The sequence below is a fragment of the Eutrigla gurnardus genome (genome assembly GCF_963514095.1).
Source record: "Eutrigla gurnardus genome assembly, chromosome: 13".
Classification (NCBI taxonomy): domain Eukaryota; kingdom Metazoa; phylum Chordata; class Actinopteri; order Perciformes; family Triglidae; genus Eutrigla; species Eutrigla gurnardus.
The window spans coordinates 12,232,431-12,257,617 of record NC_139936.1 but is presented as its reverse complement, the minus strand read 5'-3'; the positions used below and the strand labels follow the sequence as shown (position 1 = coordinate 12,257,617).

Genomic DNA, 25,187 nt, shown 5'->3' with positions numbered 1-25,187 from the left:
CATTGCTTGAAACACCACTCTTCATGATAATACAGTTCTGACGGGTGTTTGAATTCCCAGCGCATTATTCACCGAGTGTTCACGTTGAATTCTCCTGACATGAAAGAAGACGTGTGCTGCTGTTGGCGTGGCCTACAGTGTTCAGCCTAACTGAGTCCTGATGAATAACGTTGACCTGTTAAGTGTCCCGTTGACCCTCGTGACGCGACGCGTGAATCGGGTGGCGAGTGCTCGCGGAGGGAAGGAGAGCCAGTCGCAGGTCACCTCTGCGATAGCTCCGTCTCTCCTTATCACCCCTCCACTCCCGTCTATCTGTCCTTGCCCATCACTCTTCCTCTCTATCTCTCCCTCTCGCTGCCACTCACTCACCTTTCCAATCTCCCCCCTCAGAGCGCCACGTCCCCTCCACAAGGTTATCGGACGCCAACTACTAAAACACTGTGTGTGTGTGTGTGTGTGTGTGTGTGTGTGTGTGTGTGTGTGTGTGTGTGTGTGTGTGTCTCTCTCTCTCTGTGTGTGTGTGTGTGAGTGTATTACTTTCAGATGCTAGACCACCATAAAAAAAAATCAAAGTCACTTCTTTTTGGAGCTGTCTCTACCTCACCGCTTAAACATTTCAGGGTCTGTTGATTGCTTCTGTTTCTCTCTCTCACACACACACACACACACACACACAGAGAGAGAGAACATAAAACCATGCGAGCACACACTGCCACAAAATGGTGCGTGTCAGCTGGTTTACATCAGATCAGAGGCCGATTGGGGAAATGCCCATACCCCTTAGTCCTCACACATGTACACAGGAAGGCCCGCTGCCCCTGTGGCTAATTAATTTCCCAGATCGAGCATGTCCCACCATAAAGTGCTCTCCCTCCTCCCTGTGTCGCGCCCAATCTGTTCCTCCTCCGTTCCCCGTGTCTCTTTACAGAGGCTGGCTCATTTCAGCCTTTGATTGCGTTTGCCCCAAAATGTCAGGGCAAAGAACGTCACCTCGTAGAGCCTCCGCCTCTCCCCTTTTCTCTTTCCTTCTCTTCATATCTGAATATTTTCATCCGTCGAGCAAGAACACGGTTCCGTTTTTGTCACTCCACGTCCACCACCCCAGCAGGGTTGTATCTCCTCTAATCGGAGGAATTGTCTGCATGCCTTCTCCGGTTCCCTCTGGTTCTCACAGCTTTTAATTTGATAATTCCCCGACTCACCACAGGCCAAAGCAACAGCCTCTCGTTCCTCTTTTTGCATGTTTTTTTTTCTCGAGTGCTTTATTTGGCATGTTGTTTACCGCATTCGTTTTGGCACTCTACGTGACCCCGCTCAGTTTGACTGGGCGCTTTGAGGGTGAGCGTAGTGTGTTAATCAATCATACCATGAGACCGGTGCTTGGCCAGGTCAGACAGGCATCAAAGGAGTTAAGTAACATCCACATGGTGCTCATTGAGGTCTCCTGACACAGTTTTTACACTCTGTGTGTGTGTGTGTGTGTGTTCCCATGCATGTCTATTTACACACATGTAAACACTTTGTTGACAACCAGTACACAAATGATGATATGATGATCATGTTACGCACACAGGACGAAACACACATTCATACATAGTTGTTCACAGAGACATAGATATATATATATAAGTGTGTGTGTGTGTGTGTGTGTGTGTGTGTGAGATCTCAGATGTCAGATTCGGGTCAGTTACTGGTAAGAGTATTGGCTCAAGCGGGAGGAAAAAATACGGATCATAATAGCCGCTGGAAAAGTAGCTTTTGCATCCCTTATAACCTCCACAATTTGCAAGGATGAGAAGTGAAAAGGGGGGTTTTTCTTTGGGTTTGGGGCAAACAGCAGCACAGTGGAGAGGGCATCGCTGAGGCCAAGTCTTTAAATGCAACACAAAGAACCAAGTGAATGTCTTTCACATTAGACATGACAGTTGTGCTCTCTGGAATACATCAGCCATAATAAGCCCCTTTTTTCTGTGTTGTCCCTGCTGCCATATTCATACACCCACACACACACACACTGAAAATATGCACACACTGCACCACAGTAAATCTTAACCATATACCATCTCTTCTTTCGTAAGCGTTCTGTCTTCATCAGCGGCTAAAATATGGCGTATAGGGTTACAGCAGACAGGCACGGGGATGGCTTCGGAGCAATAAGATGGCAGTAATGGCACACCATCATTTAGGAGAATGTAATAAGTGAATATCTAATAAGCCTGGAAAAAGATGCTTAACCCCTGAAGCTCTGAGGTCATGTACAGAGATAGGAGAATAAGCTAATTAAGGGAAGGTTTCTTCTCACGTTGCGGTCGTCGCAGGATTGACCAACTCCTGACCCCGCTGTTGCCTCAGCCTATAGAGCCACTCCTATGTTTGGATAATTTAGTTATTTATGGCCTTTGATAACAACCCGGGCCTGATATGGGAGAGTAATAGATTATGAATCTCTGTCTGGAGATAATTTAGAAGTTAATGGAGCACCAAAGTTTGCCTCGGTTATTCACATTTGCTCAGCATGTGTCGCCACAGCTTCGAGACTGAAAACTATGAGTAGCTTACGCTTCACCTCTGATATTTTTGAACGATTTAATGAAAGAATTACAAGAGCGGTTGCAGGTTTGGTTTTGACACAGGGATACTATTTCCAAATAGTACTCAATGGTCCGTGATACATTTTATATTGATCCATTGACTGATTTGTTGTCCGGTGACTGATTGACGAGAGGATAACATGACCCAGATCCCAGGAGGTGCTTGAATAAACTCGAGCAGTTGCTTTAAAATGTGATCCCCACCTGTTTCTCGCATGATGACATAGTTTTATCCCCAAATGAAAGATTTGCTAAAAGACAGGTGAAATGTGCCGTGCATAAAATGATGATATCCAGGATTTAAGGGCAATCTCTGTCTCTCTCTCTGCTTCTTTTCACACTAAAGAGGAAGTGTGTACACACACTCACACACACACACACACACACACACACACACACACTCACACACACACTCCCACACGCACACACACCCACACACACAGAGGGAGCCAGATCCTAAAGCCATTTTCAGGCAGGGCAGCAGAGTGTGTCCTCATTACCGTCTGTGAGTATGTAGTCACCACTCAGTCACAGCTCCTGCTGCCAGAATGGGATTCTTCCTCTCTTCTCCCGACTCGTCCACATCTTTCCCACCTTAACCTCTCTTGCATAACGCTTCATCTATTTCCCAGACAGAAAATCATTATCAGTCAGGAAAGACAATTTCCTGCTCCTATGGTCCCTTATACACTGCCAGTCAGACGTTTTTGAAAATCTGATATTTAAAAAAAAAAAGGGGTTAAATTTCACGTTGTGTGATTTTCAGTAAGCTACTTCTCTAAAACGTGAGTGAAGAAATGTTTGTATTATTTTATTTTAAATTATGTAAACATAATAAAATGGGGCGTAATTAAATAATTTTCTCATTTAACATATGTGTGGCTTACCTTCCCCAACATGCCTTTAACAGATAGTGATATTTACTGTAGTCCCACTTCTGCACGAAGATGTATGTATTGTAAAATAAAAGGCAATCTTGCATTATTATAAGAAATTAATTTACAATGTGTGTATACTAAAATCTCATTACCACTGATTATTATACTATCAAAAGGACGTATGTATGTGTGTATCTATTCATCTTTGTGTGTATATACTATGTTTCGCTATTTCATAACGAGAAGAATGCAGTACCATTGCATTTTCACCCAAAGAAAATTAAAGAAATGTACGACTACAGTGTTTTCATTAATGAAACACCTCTTTACCCATTTCTGCATTTTCAGGGTCGCCATAAAGTTGGAATAATTTGCAAAAGTCTTGTCTTTTATCGCACCAAACAAATGTTATGCATGAATTCATTTCACCTGGGTAATTGTGGCACATAATGTAATCATGGCACCTGGTCAAAAGTGATTAGTGATGCATTTAAATAGGAATAAACAGAGGATTGTGTCTGAAAACAAAATATTCCATATTTATGGGAGCAGCATATTCACTCTCTTCCTGCTCTAGTTGCACTCTCTGTCTCTGACAAGGTGAACGAAACTGTTGCCTGTATTTAAAAGGTTTCCCTGTGAGCTCTTCTCCTCTGCACAAGCAGCCAACGATTTCCATTTGCCAGCTGTAGTTGGAGTTTACAGATTCCTGATAGGGGATCAAAGGAGGGGGGGAGAGAAGCAGAGCACATATAGGCATATTAGACTTTAATGGCGTCCAGATGAACCTACTAAACAAGTCTAAATAGCCTAACACTTGGCTCGTTCTGACAGGAATTATCTGACTCTCCAGTTGACCAACTTGAGAGCCTAACAAAATTATGTTCAGGGCTATTTGCTCCTCTCTTTTCTCCCTGCAGCTATCGCAAACTGCCACATGCGTTCTCCATAAAGTCCGGGGGCCTGTAATTCGCTCGTTTAGAGTCGGAAGGTTGTGTGCTTTCGGGGAGTGCAACGGAGTAATCAGGAAATGCATGGACAATGTATTCCCTTGAACTTCTTATACATTCACCGTGGTAGGCACCTGTCTGCTTCGATCCCCTCACTTTGTCAGGTTGAAAGAAGTAACGTTGAAGTGGAAGAAACAGGGATCTTGGGGTTGGTGATGGGGAAGTAGAGGGAGTTCTGTTGTTTGGTTGGGTTAACTGAGAAGCTCTCCGTCTTCTATTTGATCTCCCCCGTTCCTTCAGCAAACTCCCGCTCGCTCTGCAGGGAGGTTCTTAACAGCAGCAATATGTGTGTCTCTTAACATCAGACGAGAGGTCTGAGCCCAGGTAATCGAATTTGGGATCATGGGATTGGACGTGACAAGGGGAACAGGATGGGGAGCCCGTTCACCTATCTGACGTCTTCCCAAGCATGTGCGCACCGACTCGCTAAAACACCGCGCAACAACACAAGTGTGTCCATTTTTAGAATACTTAACCAGGTCACCGGCGGTCAAAAAAGCAACATGGCCACTCCATGTGCCGTTCACCCATCTGGCCTGACGGAGCCTCGTCCCCATGGTGCCGTTTTACATGAAACATTCTGGAGCTTCAAAGCCACGTTACTGCCTGTTCAGTCGTAATGTGCCATTATGCATGGCATCCAAGAGCATGCCGGAGCACAAAGGGAACCACATGTGGAGCACTCCAAGTGCCCAAAGCTATATATTACATATGTTACATACTGTACATGAGATGGTTGTGTGTGTGTGTGTGTTGAAGAGACTGCGTAGCTCCAGCTGGACAGGAGGAAAGACTGTCAAATACATGCAGTTGATTTAAAAAGCATAAGATTATTCATTTCCCTTCTCCTTAGGGAACGCGCTCGCTCTGCGCAGTGTGAGCACGCACTCGTACACATGTACACGCACACATACGTACGCAGTCTTGGACAGCGAGTGGCGTGAGTGACATAAACAATCCGCTGATTGCATGTAATTTAATACTGTGATATGCGGCGTTATTTAGAAAAGTGCTGGTGATGAGAGTGAGAAGGGAAGACGGGAAGAATTTGACATGAGAACAAGTTTGTAAGGGCAAGCTTCCCCGGCTTGTCTCAGTGATGTTTAAGTCTGAAGCTTGTTTGTGGAAAAGTTTGAAGTGAAATGGATTTTTTTGCAAATGAAAAAACAAAACAAAGCACCGGGGATAAGTAACTATTTGAAGGTGCTGTCAAAGGCTTCCTCTGTTTCCCCCCTCCTTTTCATCTTTCTCTCATCCGTTACTCCACCTCCTCCCTTCCCACTCTCATTAGTGATGGTTGTGAGAGAGGAGAACAAAGCCCAGGCCCTCCCAATCGATCACAGAGCAGCCCCTATCAATTGGCTGGTGGAGCACAGGTCTTCCTCCGTCCGCCTCGACGATTGACGGGTCAAAGATGAATGAGGGAGATTGTTGTGTTGTGTGTGTTTGTGCCTTGATACAACAGAGAGCATCTTTATTTGAGGTGGATTGCCGAGCGTTTCTTCTCATCTTCTCATCTTTGCTTGTCTGCTGCACATTTTAATTTGTACTCTGCTGAAAAAATAAATTGCTACGGTATCAAGAGAACAACAACCTGGTGTGTGTGTGTGTGTGTGTGTGTGTGTGTGTGTGTGTGTGTGTGTGTGTGTGTGTGTGTGTGTGTGTGTTAGTGTTAGTGTTAGTGTGTGTGTGTGTGTGTGTGTGTGTGTGTGTGTGTGTGTGTGTGTGTGTGTGTGTGTTAGTGTTAGTGTGTGTGTGTGTGTGTGTGTGTGTGTGTGTGTGTGTGTGTGTGTGTGTGTGTGTGTGTGTGTGTGTTTGTTTGTGTGTGTGTGTGTGTGTAGGTATGTATGCACACATGCTCCGATGTGTAACAAAGCCTCCAGACACTCACATGCATTTGTTTCGGTGGATACTCTTAACCCTGCTGGCTCTATGCTTCTCCACTGGCACCAGAACAGACACACACACACACACACACGCGCATACAGAGAAACAGAATTAAATCATAAACTGGCATGGAGTCACACTTTACCCTGGCACGGTGTCGCTGCCTTCCAGTGCTGTGACTCGTGCCAACGCTCTAATGGATGAATCCTGCAGCAGGATGAACAAACATGGGTGTGTGTGAGATTTGTGCGCATGCATGTGTGTAATTCATCGTATTACCCTCTCTCTCTCTGTGTTTGTATTTTCGAGGTGTTCTGCAAACATTCAAATCATCTGTCACAGCTGGCCAGATGACTTGCCCCGGTTTCATCTCGAATTTCTGTGCATCTCTTTGGGAGGCCGATGCTGCCACATTTGCATGAGAAAAGGTTGTCAGACTAACACCTTTTCTTGTTTTCTCTCCCCGCCCTCCTTTCCCCGCGTCCCTCGTCGCCCCTCTCCTTTCTCTTCCTCCTGCCTCCACAGCTCTGATAGCCATAGGCCAGTACAGCAGTACCATAGAGACGGTGGATGCCGGCTGGTGTCAGGACATCACAGACCAGGGAGCCACGCAGATCGCTCAGAGCAGCAAGTCCCTTCGCTACCTGGGCCTCATGAGATGTGACAAGGTAACAAGGCTCAGCCCATAATCCTGTCAGTACAAAACAGTACAATCAACTGTACATGCAGGATGCTTCTGGAGATATATTTAAACGTAGCAAACCTATTAGATCTTTATTGGGATGTGTACTTGCAAAATCACGTGGAGGGAATTTACAAGAGTAACAATAATTGTCATATTAATGATAATAAGGCATGTAAATGCTCTGAATGTGCTAAACACATGTCCGTTTGCACACCTGTTGCCATTGTGAATAGAACGGGGCAATAATATAATATTTTTTATTATCATAAAAAATGTGTATTATCAAGGATACATATTAAAATAGATAATTTAGCCCCTTTAAGGAGATACTCGCCTTGGTATTAATGGTATACGTAAATGTCTGATTGCTGCCAGTATGTTATTTTATAGTGTATGTAAGTCAAACACATACATCCTCGAAATACCCAGGCAACTGTCCAATAAAAAAGCATCCAGAGGAGAGCGTGTGGCGTCGCTAAGCCTACCCAGCATGTCCACGTGATGGGCCGGTTGGGTGACAGCAGAAGTGAAGTGACATAATGACTCCTCTCAGACCTACTTGTGGGGTCCGAGGCACGGCCTTCTCCGAAGTCGCACTTCAACTCTCATCCGGCCTCTAACCTGTCCCATCACCCACCTGACGGAGGCGCATTTAGTCGTAGCGCCATGGTAACAACACCACCCGCCCCTCCCATTGGTTCTGAGGGGCTGCGACCACACAGTGCATCCACTTAGCATGGAAGTCTGACATGAGTGGGATGATGGCAGACGAGGAAACGTTAGCCTGCCCCGATGCTGGGCCTGCTGAGTGTAACAGTATGTTTAAATAAGCATTTGCTTTTTTAAGGAAAAATGTTACCATTGGGTTTTTGGGCTAAACTAAATTAAACGCCCCCGCTGTGCGGTAAAAAGTGCAAGTAGAAGTTGTCGGGGGAGACAAGCAGGGAGGAGAGACTTTGACTTATAGTGGAGGCCTTTCACCAGGTTGGGAACTGATCATTTTTATTTCTACATTATAAAATCCCTGCTATCTGCATGTCGCGGCCCCAAGGTTGACCTTATGGATTTTCCCGATAAAAATTCCCGCCCGGCGATCGTTAAGGGCGACAAGAACATCGGTTTATCATATTTATCTATTTGTGCCGTAATGAAATTAAAACATATGAGGGCCTGACAGTGACCCCCATATGTAAGGTCTCCGTGATGAAGCGGCGTGCTCAATTCACATTATTGCGGACGTGAATGCGTATCTATCATATTTATCTGGGAGTAATAAAGAGTAACTGCATTACATAGCAGGTGATCACTTAGATTCCATTTTCATTCACTTCCCCTCCTGCCTCGCCGACTCACTGACCCAACAATCGATATCTACAGCCATGTTAATAAAAATATGTTCTGGAATGACCTACATCTTTGCTGGGATGACCATTTTTCTTCGTTTTCTTTTTTCTCTCCACTGTATGCTTCCACTTTCCCCGCACTCCCAACGAAAAAAGAAAAAAAGAATCACCCATCCCTCTGCCCTTATTTATCTTTGCATTTCTCTCTTCAGATGTGATATTCATACTCATAATTTCGCCCAGAGAATGGAAAGATAAATAATTGTTCTCCCTCCACTCTGAAGAGGGGATTTGGGGATGACAGAGCTAAATAAAGCTGTAATTGCTGCTATTAGAGTAGTAATGGAGTGTGAATCAAGCAGAGGGAAGAGTTTGACAGTTTCCAAGGTCAAGTATGTGACCAGCTTGGAATCACAGAGTTCATTCATTCATGTCCCCTTCACCCATTCCTCCATTTTCAGTCTCTCAAGTCAGAAAAATGCATTTTGCATTGCAAACAAGACCGGTCGGGCCTGTGCGGGGGGGAAAAGGCAGCAGCTATTTTTGTTGTTGTTGATTTTCATGATTGATGACTGGTAGGCGTGAAAGGAAGTTAGATGAAGTCGGCTTTTGGGAGCAGAGGGAGAGAGGAACGGGGATAATACCAAGTTCGCTCAGAGGGGAACAAATAAACGGGAAATGGTTTGCTATTACCGAGGTCGCCGCGGAAAATGAGAACTACGGAGCGAGATAGAGAGGTAAAAAGGTGAGAAGCAGAGAATTGTGGTCATCTAGAAGTCGGCCCAGGGGCGGGAGTGACCATCTCCTCCCCTCCACCTCCCCAAACCCTCCCGCTCCTCCTGCTCTTCTCCCCTCAACTGAAGATCCGTGGTTCAGTTTTCTTTCTGGCGTTTAATTAGAATTTTACATATTTCACAGTTGAGCATTTACTGCAGTTCACACTCGGGTCACTTTACATGCACGTTACTGGCTTGGTGGCTGATTTCACTCCCCACACTGCTTCTTCACTTATTCATATACAAATTACATACATTTTGTAAAAAAAAGGATACCTTCACAGTCATTTTTGCACCAATTCCAAGTGCTTTGACCACTTCTACGTAAAAAAAAATGAATAAATAAAAAAATTCCCAAAAGGTTTTGCGGTGGTTGTAATCAGTGTTGCATTCTGGGTCTCTTAAATGAGCTGAATTAATATTTTAAAGTGCTTATAAATTGTTTTTAGTATTGTCAGGCCATTCAATTAGGTTGTGATTATTTTTTATCTGGTTTGCATTTGACATGTTCAGCCTGTAACAATGTCCTATCATGCTTTTATTTCTGTATCACAAGTACAATCCGGAGGCATGTCCAATTCAATCTGAGGGCAAACTAATCTCATCTCTGCACTTAATGCAGTTCTGAGTAAAACCCAGAAGCTGGGGGATAACTCTCTATTCCACCAGGTTCCTGCATAATGAAAGTCTTGTGCAAATTACTTAACTTTAGATTTTTCTCTCAGCCACAGCTTCGACAAACCCATTTGAATGTTTTTTCTCCTCTCGCCTCATTTCACTAAGTTCTCTTGTAGTTTCAAATAAGACAAAGGGCGTAGCTTTTTCCCATGCATCCGTCTGCCTGTATCCTCCCTCAGCCCAGTGTTGACAGCATGAATAACCAACATATCTGCAGTCAGCAGTACTTATTGCATATTTCTCCTCTGCTCTCAGGTTTGTTCCGGATTACATTCTATAATAGAACATGGGACAAAAACAAGAGGGGATTCCAGGCAAAACTACTTAAGTGTAGAATGCGTCCTGTGGATTTGAATGGTATTTTCTTTAATCGGTCTAACACTCTTAGCTTGACCCTCAACAACCTCCATGTGTTTAGCTCGGCTCCCCAGGATCTACACACTTGAGGAAACCATCTCAATATTTACCGCCAACTGTCTTCCACAGCGGCCCCAACCTGAAATAATTTCCCTTTTCATGCCGACTGTGGATGTTTGCGTTGCGAAAATAAATGGTTATATACACTCGCACTCACTGATCCGCGTTTGTAAGTCCGCCTGAGAGCTATGTTGACAGTGTTTTGGACGTATTGCAAATATTCCAGTGTTAATATTTCCCTTACAAGGGCTTTTGCTTGGTTTCGGATGTGTATGTTGTAGGAATTTAGAACGAATAACTGCAATGGTAGAAAAAAAAAACGATCTAGTTACAATATAACAGTAATAAACAGACCTTCCATCGTTCATAGCCTCATCAGCATTACGGCCAAGTAAGCCCGTCTGCCTTACAGATGTTCAGGTAACTTCTGTAGCCCATGTTTGACTATTTAAAATAAATCAGGGTTTGAGTTTCTCTCTATTTCTTCCTCTCTCCCTCCCTCCCTTTTTTCCTTCTCCCCCCCCACCCCCACCCCACAAGGCTTCCTCCCACTCTAACTGATGTGGACTTAGGTTTCAGACCGGGTCCTGTCAACCTTAGACAAATACAGTCCTGTGATAACCTTGACACACTGCGCGGACAACCCAGGCAGACCCTCCGCCTCGGCAGCGCGGCTCGGGCCTGTGTAAATTTGTTTGGAATTGTCAAAACGCTGGGAATTTTAATGTAGCAGCTTCCCTGAATGTCACAGGACTTAGAAAGTGTAGAATTCATTTAAGGACTGTTAACAGGATCCATCTGGCTCTCCTCATGTGGAGCAGTGTGAAGGATCGATTTCCTCCGTCACAGTTTATACAAACGTGCTTCCGTACTGTATACATTTTACTGCCAGCCGGACGGAATTTTTGTGTCCGCTGCCATTCGGGGGTGATCTGAAGAATTTGAGATTTTCTTTTAACTCGGCGCATACACAGACTTAGCACAAACAGATCCAAGCGAGAGTTTATTTGGTCGTGAATATTATGAAGACTGTCCTCTCACTAGCTGGGTGATAAACCGTTGTAATAGTATGGAATGTGTGCGTTTGTCCCGCTGACTTTTTTTTCCCCCTCTTTCCTGTCTGAAGGATTTCCTTTGTGTCTCAGTGTGTTTATACGTGCCCATATACTGTGTGTAACAGTGTGTGTTCTCCTAAAGGAATTTATGTTATTTGCTGTTAACACGTCTCATAATGGAACATTGAAATCAGAACCCCCTCCAGGCCCCGGCGAAAGGCGCGCTCCGCCTGTCTCAAATGATTACACCCCTCTGGCCTCAGGGCCGAACAAACGCCGTTCTGACGAGAGGAAAGAATGCGATTGATCCAGTCTCACCCAAAAATAATCAAATCAATTCATTGCGTCCTCTTGTGTCAGTGGCTTTTGAAGTATCCAACTGGAAGACGCGAAAAAAAAGGGCCTTCATCTTTCGAAACAAAAAGGGATCGTTTTGTTTTTTTGGCTCAGCAGTGCTGCATAACGTCAGTGTGTGTGTGTGTGTGTGTGTGTCACACAGAAAAGGCCAGGCTCCCCACTGAGTCCACTGTTAAATGTTAGGCCCTCTCTGTGGGAGGAATTCATCTTTCTACACATCCACAAACACAGAGGAACAGTATTAATCCAGGCTGTGCCTTGGCGTGGTAAAAATCCGGTGCGCGTGGCGTCAGAGGTCATATTCAACTAAAATCACTGCGATGCGGCGACAACATTCTGCTCCCTGGACCGGGCAGACACAGAGACGCTGCAACAGAGAAAACACACATAAACATGCCAGGCTCACACAAAATGCTGAAGCTGTAACATTTATAGGTTGTTGGCTAACCTCAAAAAAAAAAATGAAGACAAGTGTCCGATCGCAGGGACACGGATCGGGCTTTAAGCTTTATCGACGCAGAAAACACACTCTTTAGTGTGTTTCACTGTGCTCCTTATCTTGACAATGTTTTCATATGTCTCCTATATGTGTTAAGTTACTGTTTTCTATAATGGGCCCTACTGGCCTGAGACGCCCACTCCATGTTAATGTATCACTTTGGGGATTTTGTTCATTTTCAGCCTCGGTGGAATGTTTTCTTTCGAAACGTTTTCACAGCTTGCGCAAATCTAACTCTTTTCCCCCCTCTCATCCTCTTTCTTCTCCCCCGTCCGTTCCCCTCGCTTCTGTCTTCCTCTCCTCACCCTTTTCACTTTCCCCCTCTCTCTCCTCCTTTCTCACCTCCATCCTTTCCCCCCCCCCCCTCCTTTTTCCACTACTTCATTAGAGTGAAAACAAATGGACAGTCCAGGTTGTTGAAACAGAGGGAGGGAAGCAAACTCACACAGTCAGCATGAAGCCGTGCTATAGGAAAAAATGACACCGACTGCTACTGACCCCTTCAGGGACAGCTGACGGAGGGAGAGGAGGAGTTACTCATTGTGCTAACGGAGGAGAAGAGAAAGTGTAGAACGAGAAAACGATTCGACAAATGACCGAAACCAATTGAAACAAAGGCAAGTTAACTTCAGATAAAAGAAAACAATCAAATTAGCCTCCCCCCCCCACAAAAAGGAGAGTGTTTCACGTAGGCAGTTTTGAAATGTGCTCCCATTACCTGAATTGAGGTGGAGCAGCGTTTGGGGAACAGGTATGTGCGTTGCCCCCCCCGATAGAGCATCCAGACAGACCTTGTTAAAAGAACAGACATCCCAATCAATACAGCCGTTCCACCGGTGCATCCAGCTGCCGGGGACGACACACAGATAGGCACGGCACGGCAATTTGCAGACATAAACAAGGACCTAATTGTTCGGGGCCCGGAGGTTCGGAGCGAGGAAAACAAAGATGAAGCATGTCGAGGAGTTAGGAGGCTTTTTAACTCTCGTTTAGGAAATGAGAGTTTTGGTAGTTGGGCGAAACTTTCTTTGATGTGTTGTTATTGTGAGCAGCGGGGATCAGGCTGCCGAAGAGAAAGTGGGAGGGGGGGCGAGGGAAAAAGAGATACCGCACGCCGAGCGCCAAGTGTTAGACAGGCAGCTTTCCTGGTTCCCGTTTCCCACCGGCTTTTGGGTAAAGACGTGGACGCTCAAAGTCGAGAAAAGCAGTTTGAAAGAGTCGTTTGCTATTTGTGATTTTCGGTGTAATCTTGGGAGTCTCATCCCGCGAAGAAGAGCTGTATTGATTGGCGGTCTTAACTGGAGCCGCCTCCTGATCATCCCTTCATCTCGTTTCTAAAGGGCAGCGGCGAGGGACAGTGAAGGAGAGAGGGTGAAATAAAGTGAGACATCGACAGAGTTCACTGAGTATCTGAAGGGAATCTTAGAATTGCCCTTCAACAGAAATCTACCAGATACAAACACACACATAAAACTGACCTCGTCTGGCTCTCTCTCTCACACACACACACACACACACACACACGCACACACACACACCCTGGCGTTTCTTGCCTTCTCTCCACCTTGTTTTTTTACCCCTCTTTGTCTCTCCGTTACTCCCTCCCTCCAAGCAAGGACAGCCAAGGTTGTTTGAATTTTGCATGCCGCTTACATCTTCCGTTCATTCAATTAGTTCATTCAAGTTGCTTCTCCTCTTCATCCATTATCCAACGCTGTTTACTCTTCACAACGGAGGTCAACATAATCTCATGGAGTCATGGACAGACGGCAGACAGGTGCGGCCCCGGATCGTCAGACTCGCCGATCCCGATGGGGGTTTTTTCGGGCATAAACTAACGCCTGGCTCGATAAGTTTTTGTTTCCTTCTCCCGAGACACTGAGAGAGACAGCAGGAGGTCACAGTCCATTTTCAGTGTCCTGCTGGGTTGGTGTTGATAAATTAACTATGTAATGCTAATGACAATTTAGCCCCCCAATGAATGTTCCCATCCAAATTCTCTTTTTGGGAAACACGTTTTGCATCTGAAAAGTGTGTTTGCCCTTGACCCTCGGCCAATCAGTTAACAAACTCAGAAAGCTAATACAGATTTATCATGCTGTCATGGTTTTTTTGCGTGTAACCGACGGTAACCAGAGCTGAAATGTGCGTCAGGATGTCTTTTGACCTTTTTAAATGCAGAAGAGCTTGACTTTAATCACAGTTTCCTCATTTGATTATTTGGGAATTAACCTGTAATTCAGAATAATCACTCACACAGTCGGCGCTGTCCACACGTCGGGCTTACAGATGAGTCTCTGAGTCTCTGAGTTAGTAAATCCAACCCGAGCTCCCCTCGCTATGTATGTTGTATCATGGTGTTCTTTGACAGAGTCAAGCTGTCCTAATTCTTTATTTATTTTAAAGAACAAGGCAGTCATGCGAGGCACACAAAAAAAAAAGAAAAGAAAAATGAAACACAGTAGCTCTGTTGTGATTATCTTTAAGGAATCCTGCTTGTGTCTGACCTCCAGTAAGCTGCACTGGAATTCCTTCCAAGAGCTACATTGTGCCGTTCTCCTTTTGAAGAGGAATAAGTAGTTTTAGTTTCCAGGACATTCAGCAGGTCTGCTATTGTACTTCCCCCAGTGGCAACAATAAATGACCCCAAATAGTAAACTCTCTGTGTTTGTCACTCTACGCTTTCTCTTTGTCTTTGTGTGCCTTTCACGCTGCCAGCGATTTAAATCCTAATTATTAAAGGTTATGTCTTAAACAATCTAAAAAATGGTGTCAGAATTGGTGTGTGTGGTAAAAGATCTCAGAGAAGAAAACAAAGCTGCCGCAACCCAAATTGATTTATTAACATTAATAGATATTAAGTATTCATGAAGAGAACCAATCAGCAATCTGCTTGAGGACAGCCGGTCCAATATCGCTCCAAAACATGCTCAACCCTCACAGACCACTTTAGACGTTCACTCTTTCTGTCTCCTTTCAAAAAAACTAATTTGTCATGATCAGAATTAGTAGCGGGGCCCGACCTGGACCTGTCATTAAGACCTGGACTGAATCTGGTCCCTGCTTTGGTAACGAAGAACTAGAACTATGTTAGGACCTCCACATTAGACGATGTTATGTGTACGATGCATAGTAAAAACAATAATAAAGCCATCATATTATAATTTGTCAGACAAAAGTTAACTGTGGTTCCACCCGTATCCACACTCATCGAGACTTTTGTTTTTATTTAATCTGATTAAATCATCATGTCGTGCTCTAGTTTGATGGCATGTTGGAGCTCTTATAGAACCAGATTTAAAGCAATAAATGCAAAAGAAATGGACGCCTAGTATACGATTGCAACCAGAACATCAGAGCGAACGTCGGTTCTCCCGTTTTAATTAGCTTTATTTCAGCTTCACCTAATAGATGTAGCCGCGATACTGTTTAACCGAGGCTAACATATAAATTGTGGAAAAAGCCTCTTGAGTTATGGAATGTTTTCCTCCAGTCTGCAGAGATAAGGAAGGCCGGAGTAGAGCGAGGGATCGGGCTGAGCCTCGTACACATTCCTTTAGTTACCTTTGTCACGCGTGATGGAGTGTGGGGTTTACAAACCTGGCCTCCAGAACCTCTTTCTCTGACCCCCCCCCCCCCCCAATCCCTCAGTGTGTGAGTGTATGCACTGACACCACTGCTTTTCAGTTCTGCTGCTGTCTGATATTGTGCAGGGATGAGGGAACGTGAGCGGGACCAGACCTCGGTTGTCGCAAAGCGGTGCCTGACCTGGTTTTTTAAAAAGTGCATTCGGAGCCACGCACTGCAGATTTCTCTGAGGGGTCGCTTGGCTCTCCGAGACCAAAAAAAAAAAAAAAATCCGAAACGTTTTGAGCTCAGGCTTTCCTCGGTAAAGAGCGGGGCCTATTCTTTAAGCTTCCAAGTCAATGCATCGATAGTTCATTTAGAAATATCGAATCCTTCAGAATAAGTTTGTCGCAACCTCTTAACTGTCCCTTTACCCTTCTGAAATCCTCCGCTTTCTTTTCTCTTTCATCCCCCCCTCCCCCTCCCTCTTATCAGAGACGGAGAACTATCTTTCAGTTGTCCAGTCACTCGTTTGGAAACTTTACAACTGGGGCTTTTCCTCTGAGCAGTTTAAAGAAGGCTATAAATCTGCCCTGTTTAAATCCAGACTTGTTTAAGCTGCCTTTTACTAAGACCTGATGCACTGCATTCTTCTGCTGCCTAAACAGGCTTTTTAAACATTTCCCCAAATGTATTTACTGGTTGACTGATACGCCGTCTACATGGGAGGAGACAGGGAACGGGGGGGTATTTGTCTCTCTTTATGGTCCTGAGAGTAGCAATGACTGCCACATGGCCTGAGACAATGTGTGGAGAGAGAAAAGGGAAATAAAAGACAACCCTGCAGTTCTCTGCTGAATTTAATGAAAACACAAACGAAATAAAGAGAAATGTAATTGAAAACATTTTTAGTTGCACCACTGAAGTTTGTTTCCTGATATCCGCAGCCATTTAAATCCAGTTCTGTTGTTCAGGGTCATCGTTCCTGAGTATGCTCCAGGTCTCAGTGGGTTTGATATATTCAGAGGGAGCGGAGGCCGTGTTTAGTTTCAGCCTTCTATTTCCTAAACTCTCTCCCTCTCTCTCTCTTCAGTCCATTCCTCTGTGTTGATTGCCAGGAGCACTCTGAGGGTGTTCTCACCACGCCGGTCTAATATGATATGCATCTTTGTGTTTGTGTATCTGATTATCGATTTACGACCCTTTTCTTCTCTTTCTTTTTTTTTTTTTTTTTCTCTTCCCCACCGAGAATGTGAACGGCTGCTGCATTAGTCATCTTTACGACGTGTTTTACAGCGCTGCTTACTAGGGGAAGGCCCGGGGCTTGCGGTAAATTTATATTTTACGTGGTGATAGAGTGCATTTGCATCGGAGGTTCAGCCTTAAAAAAAAAAAAAAAAAAGCTCACCGTTAAGAAAGAGAGCAGATAAGACTGAGAGAGAGAGCAGAGGTCAGTTCTGGAACTCGCCGTCGCTTCCCTTCAGCCGCCACACGTAAAAATAGGAGGAGTGGTTGTCAGCGGACGCTCACACGCACCCACGTGCCCCTGTAAACCATCCACGTTTACTGTACAGCCTGTTCAAATAAAAGGTGCCTTTTTGCCGAGCAGCGTATCAGACGTGCATCTTTTTTTGTCCCCCCCCCTCCCTCATCCCCTCTCCTGCCCTCTTGTAAACCCTGACGATGGCACATTACCCGTCAGCGTGCATTACGCCGCGCTCAGATCTGCGTGGGCCGCATCTTTGAAGTTAAAACTGGGGGATGGGGGGGGAGAAATATCATAAGTACAGGCCGCGCTCCAGATAGCTGTGGCCGTGCTCCCAGATGCTTCTGGAAGATTAGAATCATCAGTGAGGAGCGATCTGCTCCATCATATGGCTCTCCTATACAGACTTGGCAGCAGGTTGAGGGGGAGGGGTTGTACAGTACAGGGTACTGGATCAGGACTACATGGCATAAAGGGGGAAAAAAACACACCAGAGGCCCCACTGTTATCTCATAGCAGGGTTTTTTTAAGTCTATTGCCTTACAGCAAAATATCATTAGGCACAGTTTTTACTCTGTAACAACATTTCAAGAAACAGCTGAATCAGAAATTTTTTTTTTTTGGTGCAACCAGACAAGCGCAACCAGCCAGTTACCCACAGCACCGGGTCTGACCTTCACGTCTTCACATCAGCTCCAAGCCTCAAATACCAAGCAGGTGTGGTGATGTCATCGGGTCTCATTCAACATACCGCGGAGCCGTGCGGAGGGCACGCAGCCTTCGCTCTGGAAAAAGAGAAGGGTTGTAACGGTGAACTCTGGGAACTGGTGAGGAGAGGCTTTCTTGTACAGAAGGCCATTGTTTGGTTTTTTTTTTTCTTTAGGCCTGAGAAGATTTACAGTAACACAGCGGTGGAGAGTTAATGGATGCTGTGATGCATAAATGCCTCTGTCAACTGATTTTCTGTCAAGATTTTTCTATCCGGCAATAAAATGTTTAAAAAATGAGCGGAGGCATATGTCGTTCCAAGATGCCAATTAATCAAACCAGGTGCAATGAGTTTTTGTGCTGCGTTGTAACCATTTAAAATGTAGCCAGGCTTGACTTTGATTCATAGTAAAATCATTTCTTTTCTCCAACTTGATTGGCTTTTCCCTCGACCGTAATGAGATGTTTGAATTCCAATCATTCGATGGCTGCTGCATGTGACAGTAATTGCGTTTCTAAACTTTAAAAAAAAAAAAAAGAAGAAGAAAACTCAACAACATGATAAATGTTTTGCTGCACAAAGATTGTTATCAACAAGGTTAGTGCAATAGTTATTCTTTCAAAGTGATCTTTATGCAACTCAGACATTTAGTGCCGCCGCAACCAGCAATTAGGAAATTATTCAGCGTTTTGATTGGGCGCCATGTTGTGTGTGCCTTGTTTGCTCAGCAAGTGGATCTGCACTAAATTAGCATTAATGAATGTTATGGCCTCCCATCAGTTTGACAGGTCTATTCTTTAGATTTGTTTTAATTGTAATTAAGCCCTGATTAACGAGCTGGGAGACGTTTCATTCTCTTTTCAACAATATAGCGTAATATGTTATGAAGGCAATCAGGAGTTTGTCTACTTTTCTTTTCCCTTTTTTTCTTGCTAATGAGGCTCATCCATATGTCACAACAAACTCGTCTCTGGAGTAGCGGCATTCCGAGGCCTCGGCTAAGCTGCTTCTGCTCCTGTTTCTGTGAAGGCAACGTGTGCCGTCGTAGGAGGACGACTACAGGTGGATTCAAACAGGTGTGGGTCGTCCCTGTGGGTTAGAGCTGAAGGTGCTGACCCCGGTTCCAATCTGGCCAGGCCGTCCTCGTGGCCATCTCTCCATTACAGCTTCCTCTTGGAGGCAATAAATGTCCCCCAAACACAATAAAAGAAAAAACACTAGTGTTGCCAGAGCAGAGAGTCAGTGAAAAGCTCTCAGTTCATGATTCCAGTGTTTTGGTCAGACACTGGGTCAAATCCCAAACGATGGACAGAAGAGACTTCATCAATCCTTGCCTCTGAGAAGCACTGCTTGTTATTAAAAATTACTTGATTTTTTGTCTTTGTCAGGATTTATAAAAAAAACTCAAAAGGATGAGTTTAAAACCCCCAATATGCATCAATTTACAGCCAAAAATAATCTCACCAAATGATAGAAAACCAGAAGATAAAGTCATATGACACTTAACAAAAAACGCCGCAATGATTACCAACAAGCAGCGTCCAATATTTTTTCATTGCTCAAGTTTCTATCAAATTTGAATAAAATTTTAACATAATTTTCTGTAAATACGCAAATAGAAAATTCTTATCGATGCAATTAAGGCAATATCACTTTTTTATTATTTATTTCTTTGCCATGAAACCCCATCAGAAGACGAGGACACTTCAAGATGACGAATGACCCATGAATGCCCCTCCACGGCTCACTATTTGGTTCATCTCATGAAATCATATGAGTCCAAGAAAAGCCGCCGACTCTGCAGGAGCTCTTTGATTATTAGATTCCCTTTCATGCCCCGACCGTATGTGAATAAACTTCTAGGATCAAATGTCCAAAAATGTCTCCGTTTTCCGCCGATTTTTCAACACTATTCCTTTACTTGTCGAGTTTGATCTTTCCTGTGTTAGAGAGAATGTGGCGGTTTGTTTTGTTAAACTCACATTATCTCATAATAATACCTTGGATTCTTTAAGGCAATATCCTGAAACACTGTTTTATTAATGCATCAACTTTGCTGATGAATCATTGAGCGCGGCACGCAATCGTGTCGCTGGAATTTTCTCATTTCCACTCCCAGCTGCCGATTTAATGCGGAGTATTATTTCAAATATAAGAGCCTTCTGCCAGTCTGTGTTGTCTTTGTCTTCGACGTTGACCTCGAGAGAGAACCGAGGTTTTTGGCACTTATTCTCTTGAGTTTTCTTACAACCTCTGATCAGCAAAAAGAGATGAAAATCCTGACTTTTTGACCCGGTGGTGTGATTTCATGTTATATCTCCTGTAATCGAGGGCATCTTGTAAGAGTGTGTTCAGCCTCTTTGTGTTGGCGTCAAGCAGCCGAGCTCCAGCTTGTTTCTTCCTCGGCAATCAAAGAGAAGGCTGTTGCTCCTTAGTCTTCTTGAATCCACTCACGTTGTTCCATCTTCCTTCTGTGACCTGAGAAGATTCGGCGGATCTGCTCACTCGAGCGTAGACTCATTTCTCCCTCCGATTCCGCTGGTTTTATCCTCACTGTCTGTGCGTTTGTGCTGACACCCACCACTTAAGGGAATTGTGTTCAACGAAGAGAAAAGGAGTAATTAAGACAGAAAATGACGGATCATAACCTGAAACTCTCACCAAGCAAAGACATTTCTTTCAGAAATAAAGCGACCGAATGGCTCTGGGGTAGGGGGGGTGGGGGGTGTCTGTGAAACACTTTGTCACTGCTTTGGCAACAACGGATGACTGTGTGCTCAACATGTGTGCGAGTGTTTATACATCATTTCCCCTGGAAAGTGTCGTGCTCGCGGGTGGGCGGGGGGGCTGGTTCTGGGTGGGTTGTGGTTAACCCCTCAAGGTCTTCAGGGTTACCCTGCCTCTGGTCTTTGTCAGGTTTCTCAGGCGTTCTTTGCTCTTGGCTCTCGGCGATGGTCTGACAGAAGGGTTAGACTGGCGAAGAAACGCGGGAGTGGCAATTAGATGCTTGTCTTTCTGGCCCTCTGAGAACATGAAGGCCTCATTAGCCCTGTGAGCTCAGCTGTCCTCTGCTGCTAAGCCCATCGCCACAGCCCACTCGTGTGTGTGTGTGTGTGTGTGTGTGTATTTGCATAGACAGTTCATGCTCTTAAGAAATTGCTTTTTCCTTCATATTAATCTGGTACGCTGCCATTTTGACAGGGCATGAACAGTTCAATCTACGTTTCTTATCGTAATAAGGCATCACCGGGCGATGCCAAGATGCTCGGCAGAATCTTAGATAACTCCGGTTAAATCAAGTCATTTATAAATCCCTATTAATTAGACCTAAAACAGCATTTCTGTTACATTGATTTGGTTTTCAGCTGATGTGAGAGAAATCTGCTCTGACACTGAATGAATGTTTCTTTACGGGTTGTGCACAGCAGGACAATGAACCTAATGGATCGTAGTGGCAGATGATACCCGGTTAGATTTGATCAACTCAGACTCCTGAAACCCACAAATATACAAACGCCGACATCCCCTAATGGACAAAAGTAATCGTTGTCACATTTCTTGAAACAGTGTGTGTCTGTGTTTGTGTGTTGCAGGTGAACGAGGAGACCGTGGAGAGGCTGGTGGTCCAGTACCCCCACATAGTTTTCAGCACGGTGATGCAGGATTGCAAGAGAACCCTGGAGAGAGCTTATCAAATGGGCTGGAGCCCGAACACATCGAACACATCGTAGCTACTGCTCATCACACACACACACACACACACAGCGACGCAGAGGCCCTCTTCATGTACTGACGCACATACACCATATTTGAAGCTCAGTCACGTTTTGCCTCTCCGCCTCTGTTCAAACATGCATGTGAATATGTAGCTCCACAATCGCAGACGGAGGGTCCGGTTCATCGGAATCAACTCTCCCATTTTAATATTTTAAGTAAGGCACGGGGCCTCCTTGTGTTTTATAGTTAAGTGAGACGTCATTTTGTGTACCTTCTTTGAACCAGAGACTTGAGCGACTGGTTTGTTTTGGTGCAAAGCAAACAAGTGTTATTTGATATCTACTTTAAGAGAGTGTTACTCAGTTGTTAATTAGGCCTCATCAAACTATAAAGCAAGGAATCTCTGTCTGTCCGTCTCTGTCTGTCCTTTGCATATCTCGAGAACCGTTCATCTGATGTACTTCGGGGCAATTAAAACACGTTCAATATGAATGAACTCATATATAATAATAAACAAGTGAGCGGCGCTCAGTGTCGTATCAAACCAGTGTGTATTTCACTGGTTGGGAACATGAGTTTGCCGCCACTTGGGTGAGTTTCCCGCCCTCTGAGTAAAACTGCATTTCCCCGGTGTAAGACTTGCTACTAGCTTATAACACTAATAACGTTACTGCCAGCGCTAATTAAACCCATGCTCTTACTTATAACCGTGTTATAAATAAGTGGCTAAAACGCCTATTTGGAAACGACCTCTGCTGTGGATTTCAGGGGCAGATTTCGTGATTTTTCACCCTTTCTATAGCTGCAATATTGGGATTGGCAGCGGTAGAAGAAGTAGCCCTACTCATAAGCATTTGTACTGCACAGTAAAAGTACATTCAAAAACTTCAAGAGAAACGCTTTATCATTTTACAATGTCCTTACATCGACTTCACATCACAGTTGTATACAGTTGCTTTGCATACTTTTAGTTTGCTTTGGGCGACTTTTCTAAGTTATTTCAGGTTACATAAGTTAGAATATTAACAGTATTCAATGTTATTCATATCTAAACAACTTACTACATTTTATAGCTGTGAGTCTGTTTTTTCTCTCCCATGAACCAGAGTATATCTCACTGGTGTTTGACTGTGAGGAGCCGTGAGTCGGGTGTGATGAGACGACTTGGTGTTGAAGTCTCGTGTATGAGCGCTTCTCGAGAAAGCTGCAAGCAGCGACGCGTTCAGCGTGTTTCAAACGGGAAAAGAAAGAAATGAGGTTTACTTGAGGTATCTGTTATGTTTAATTCTGTCTGTTTTAAAATGTCTTTCCATGGATGTTCAGTACAGCGTTAAAGGCATCTGTGGACTCGTACATGTTGAGGTGTTTGACGACGACAGAGCTCTCTGCTGTGACTCAATATGCACATTGTCGTGGTACAGGAGGAAGATTCAAACCCCTGGCTCATTTGTGCCAGGGGAAACAGAAACGGCATGTTTACATCGAGATCCTCGTCTCATTTCTTTCTTCGGCTGCAGAGATATTATCTACAGATGACTTGACAACAAAATGAGCCTCTGTATGACTCGGTAACGACGCTGTTTGTGACTGAAATCAAACAGTGCTTGAAATAGAAGTTGCCTTTACCTAAAAAGAAAGAAAAAAAAAACCCGGGTGATGTTATCAGAATACTAACTGCGACAACAAGTGATGAGAGATAAGAGGAAACGTTGCCTTAATGCTGCGTAGTTACTGTAATTGCCATCCAATTAGTGACCTGAAATCCACCCAGAATTTACTGGAGAAATGTTTATCTGCGTTTATCCGTTACCGTGTTCACGTTATCTGAGCTGATATATACGTATAAATAAATACTGTGTGGGATTTACTTAGCCTAATTATTTGAGCATATACTTGTAACATTAGCTATGTAGCAATGCAATGAGGGATTATTCTTTCTTAGTGTAGGTTGTAAAAAAAAAAAAAAGGCAGGTTTGGGCCTATCACCATGAGAGCTGGTCGATTTCCATCTATTCTATAGAAACTCAGTAGTGTACAGTTAAAAATGCTAATAACCAGGGTATTTTTCTATGGTGTGAACCAGCTCTGGGCTCAGACTCCACAGACTGTCACTCAGACCTGAACAATGGCTCACTGAGCTTAGAGTTTGTGTAGAACTATAAACTTTCTACAGCATATAGAGATTTCAGACGATTAAAAACACCTTCATTTTACCCTTGTCAGGATTTGTAGACTTTAACCGGTTCCTCCCTCCGCCTGTGTTTTTGTTCCGTTCCTGCTCTTTTGTAATCCCCATATGCACTTTCTTCCCTGCTAGATGTTGACACACTTGATTCCTGATTTGTTAAGGCAACCGTAAATGACTGGATTTACATAAAGATGAATAAAACACTACTTCAAGTTTTTTTTTCCTCTCTTTTCCTTTTTTTTGTATGTGTGGAATTGAGGCAGGAGAAGAATATTCAAAACGACAGTGGCATACCCCCCCTAATCTGTGGATGTTTAAAGATTTTTTTTTTTCTTTTGCACGTTTTTCCAAACATTTTACTGCATCAGTTCAACAGTGACTACAATGGTGAAATTGAAATTCAACATGGATTACATCCGTTTGCTCAGGTACAATGCAAATAAGGATACCAGCATGTTTTCCATCACAAACGGAAGGCCTTGGAATGCGCAAGTGTGACATACCAAAGTGTCTGTATTGGTAGAAATAAAGATGTTTTCCACAGAAGCCCATGCATTGACAATGTCTTTTCTTTCTATCGCAAAGACACAACAATGAACACCTGCATTTCAATTACGGTACACTTGTGATGTCAAGGTCAGAACTGTTGTCACAGTTGTCTGAGCCTCACTTCTGAAAATGAGAAGAAAAAAAAATGCTGTCACTCAATATGTCTGGAATCTTTGGTGAATACTGTTCCTTTAAAGTGATTTTCATGTCTGCCGATCAAACAGGACCAGAGGTTTGCTCTTCCCAGGTACATTCTGTGTGTCGTGACTTGTGTCAACATGATGCGCAATTTGCTTGTGTTACGGCTAAAGGAGTTTTCTCGATATATCTCATCTCCGATATGATATCTCTGATCAACAAACGTCTGCTTTATTTCCGGCAGAAAAGCATGGAGCAAGCACATGCTTATGTACAACCCATCTGCTTTTACACGCCAGACATCCGTGAATCTCTCTCTCTAAATAAATAAATAGTTTCAGGGTATTTTGTCCAAATACCTGTGTCTTATATCATAATCTTCACATGGTAGTATTTGTTGCAGTAAAGGGCCGTGGTGTTGTTTTCCCAGGTGTACAATGTGTTGTGTTCACCCACCTGTAACTGTTTGAACAGCGCTGGCTCACAACAGACGGACAAAAGAACATCACAGCTGCTTGAAATTGAGCAGATTGTAAACGCAAAACAACACTTGTAAAATCACTTATGATTTTCTCATAAGCGTTGATTTGTGACAAAATGTTTGAATTATCCCTTTATTATAGTAACAATGTAGATGTGGGCAGCAGATATATCGCA

The 25,187-nt window shown here is 44.0% G+C and overlaps 1 protein-coding gene across 1 annotated transcript in view; it reads left to right on the top strand.

Moving 5' to 3' along the window:
* Nucleotides 1–24,060, top strand: part of fbxl17 (F-box and leucine-rich repeat protein 17) — a 189,484-nt gene extending 165,424 nt beyond the window's left edge. Inside the window, exons 10-11 of the mRNA XM_084024465.1 lie at nt 6,892–7,034; nt 21,532–24,060. Of these exons, the coding sequence (XP_083880591.1) occupies nt 6,892–7,034; nt 21,532–21,669 (281 nt within the window). The 3' untranslated portion in view covers nt 21,670–24,060. The remainder of the gene's footprint in view (nt 1–6,891; nt 7,035–21,531) is intronic.
* Nucleotides 24,061–25,187: the final 1,127 nt, after the last annotated feature.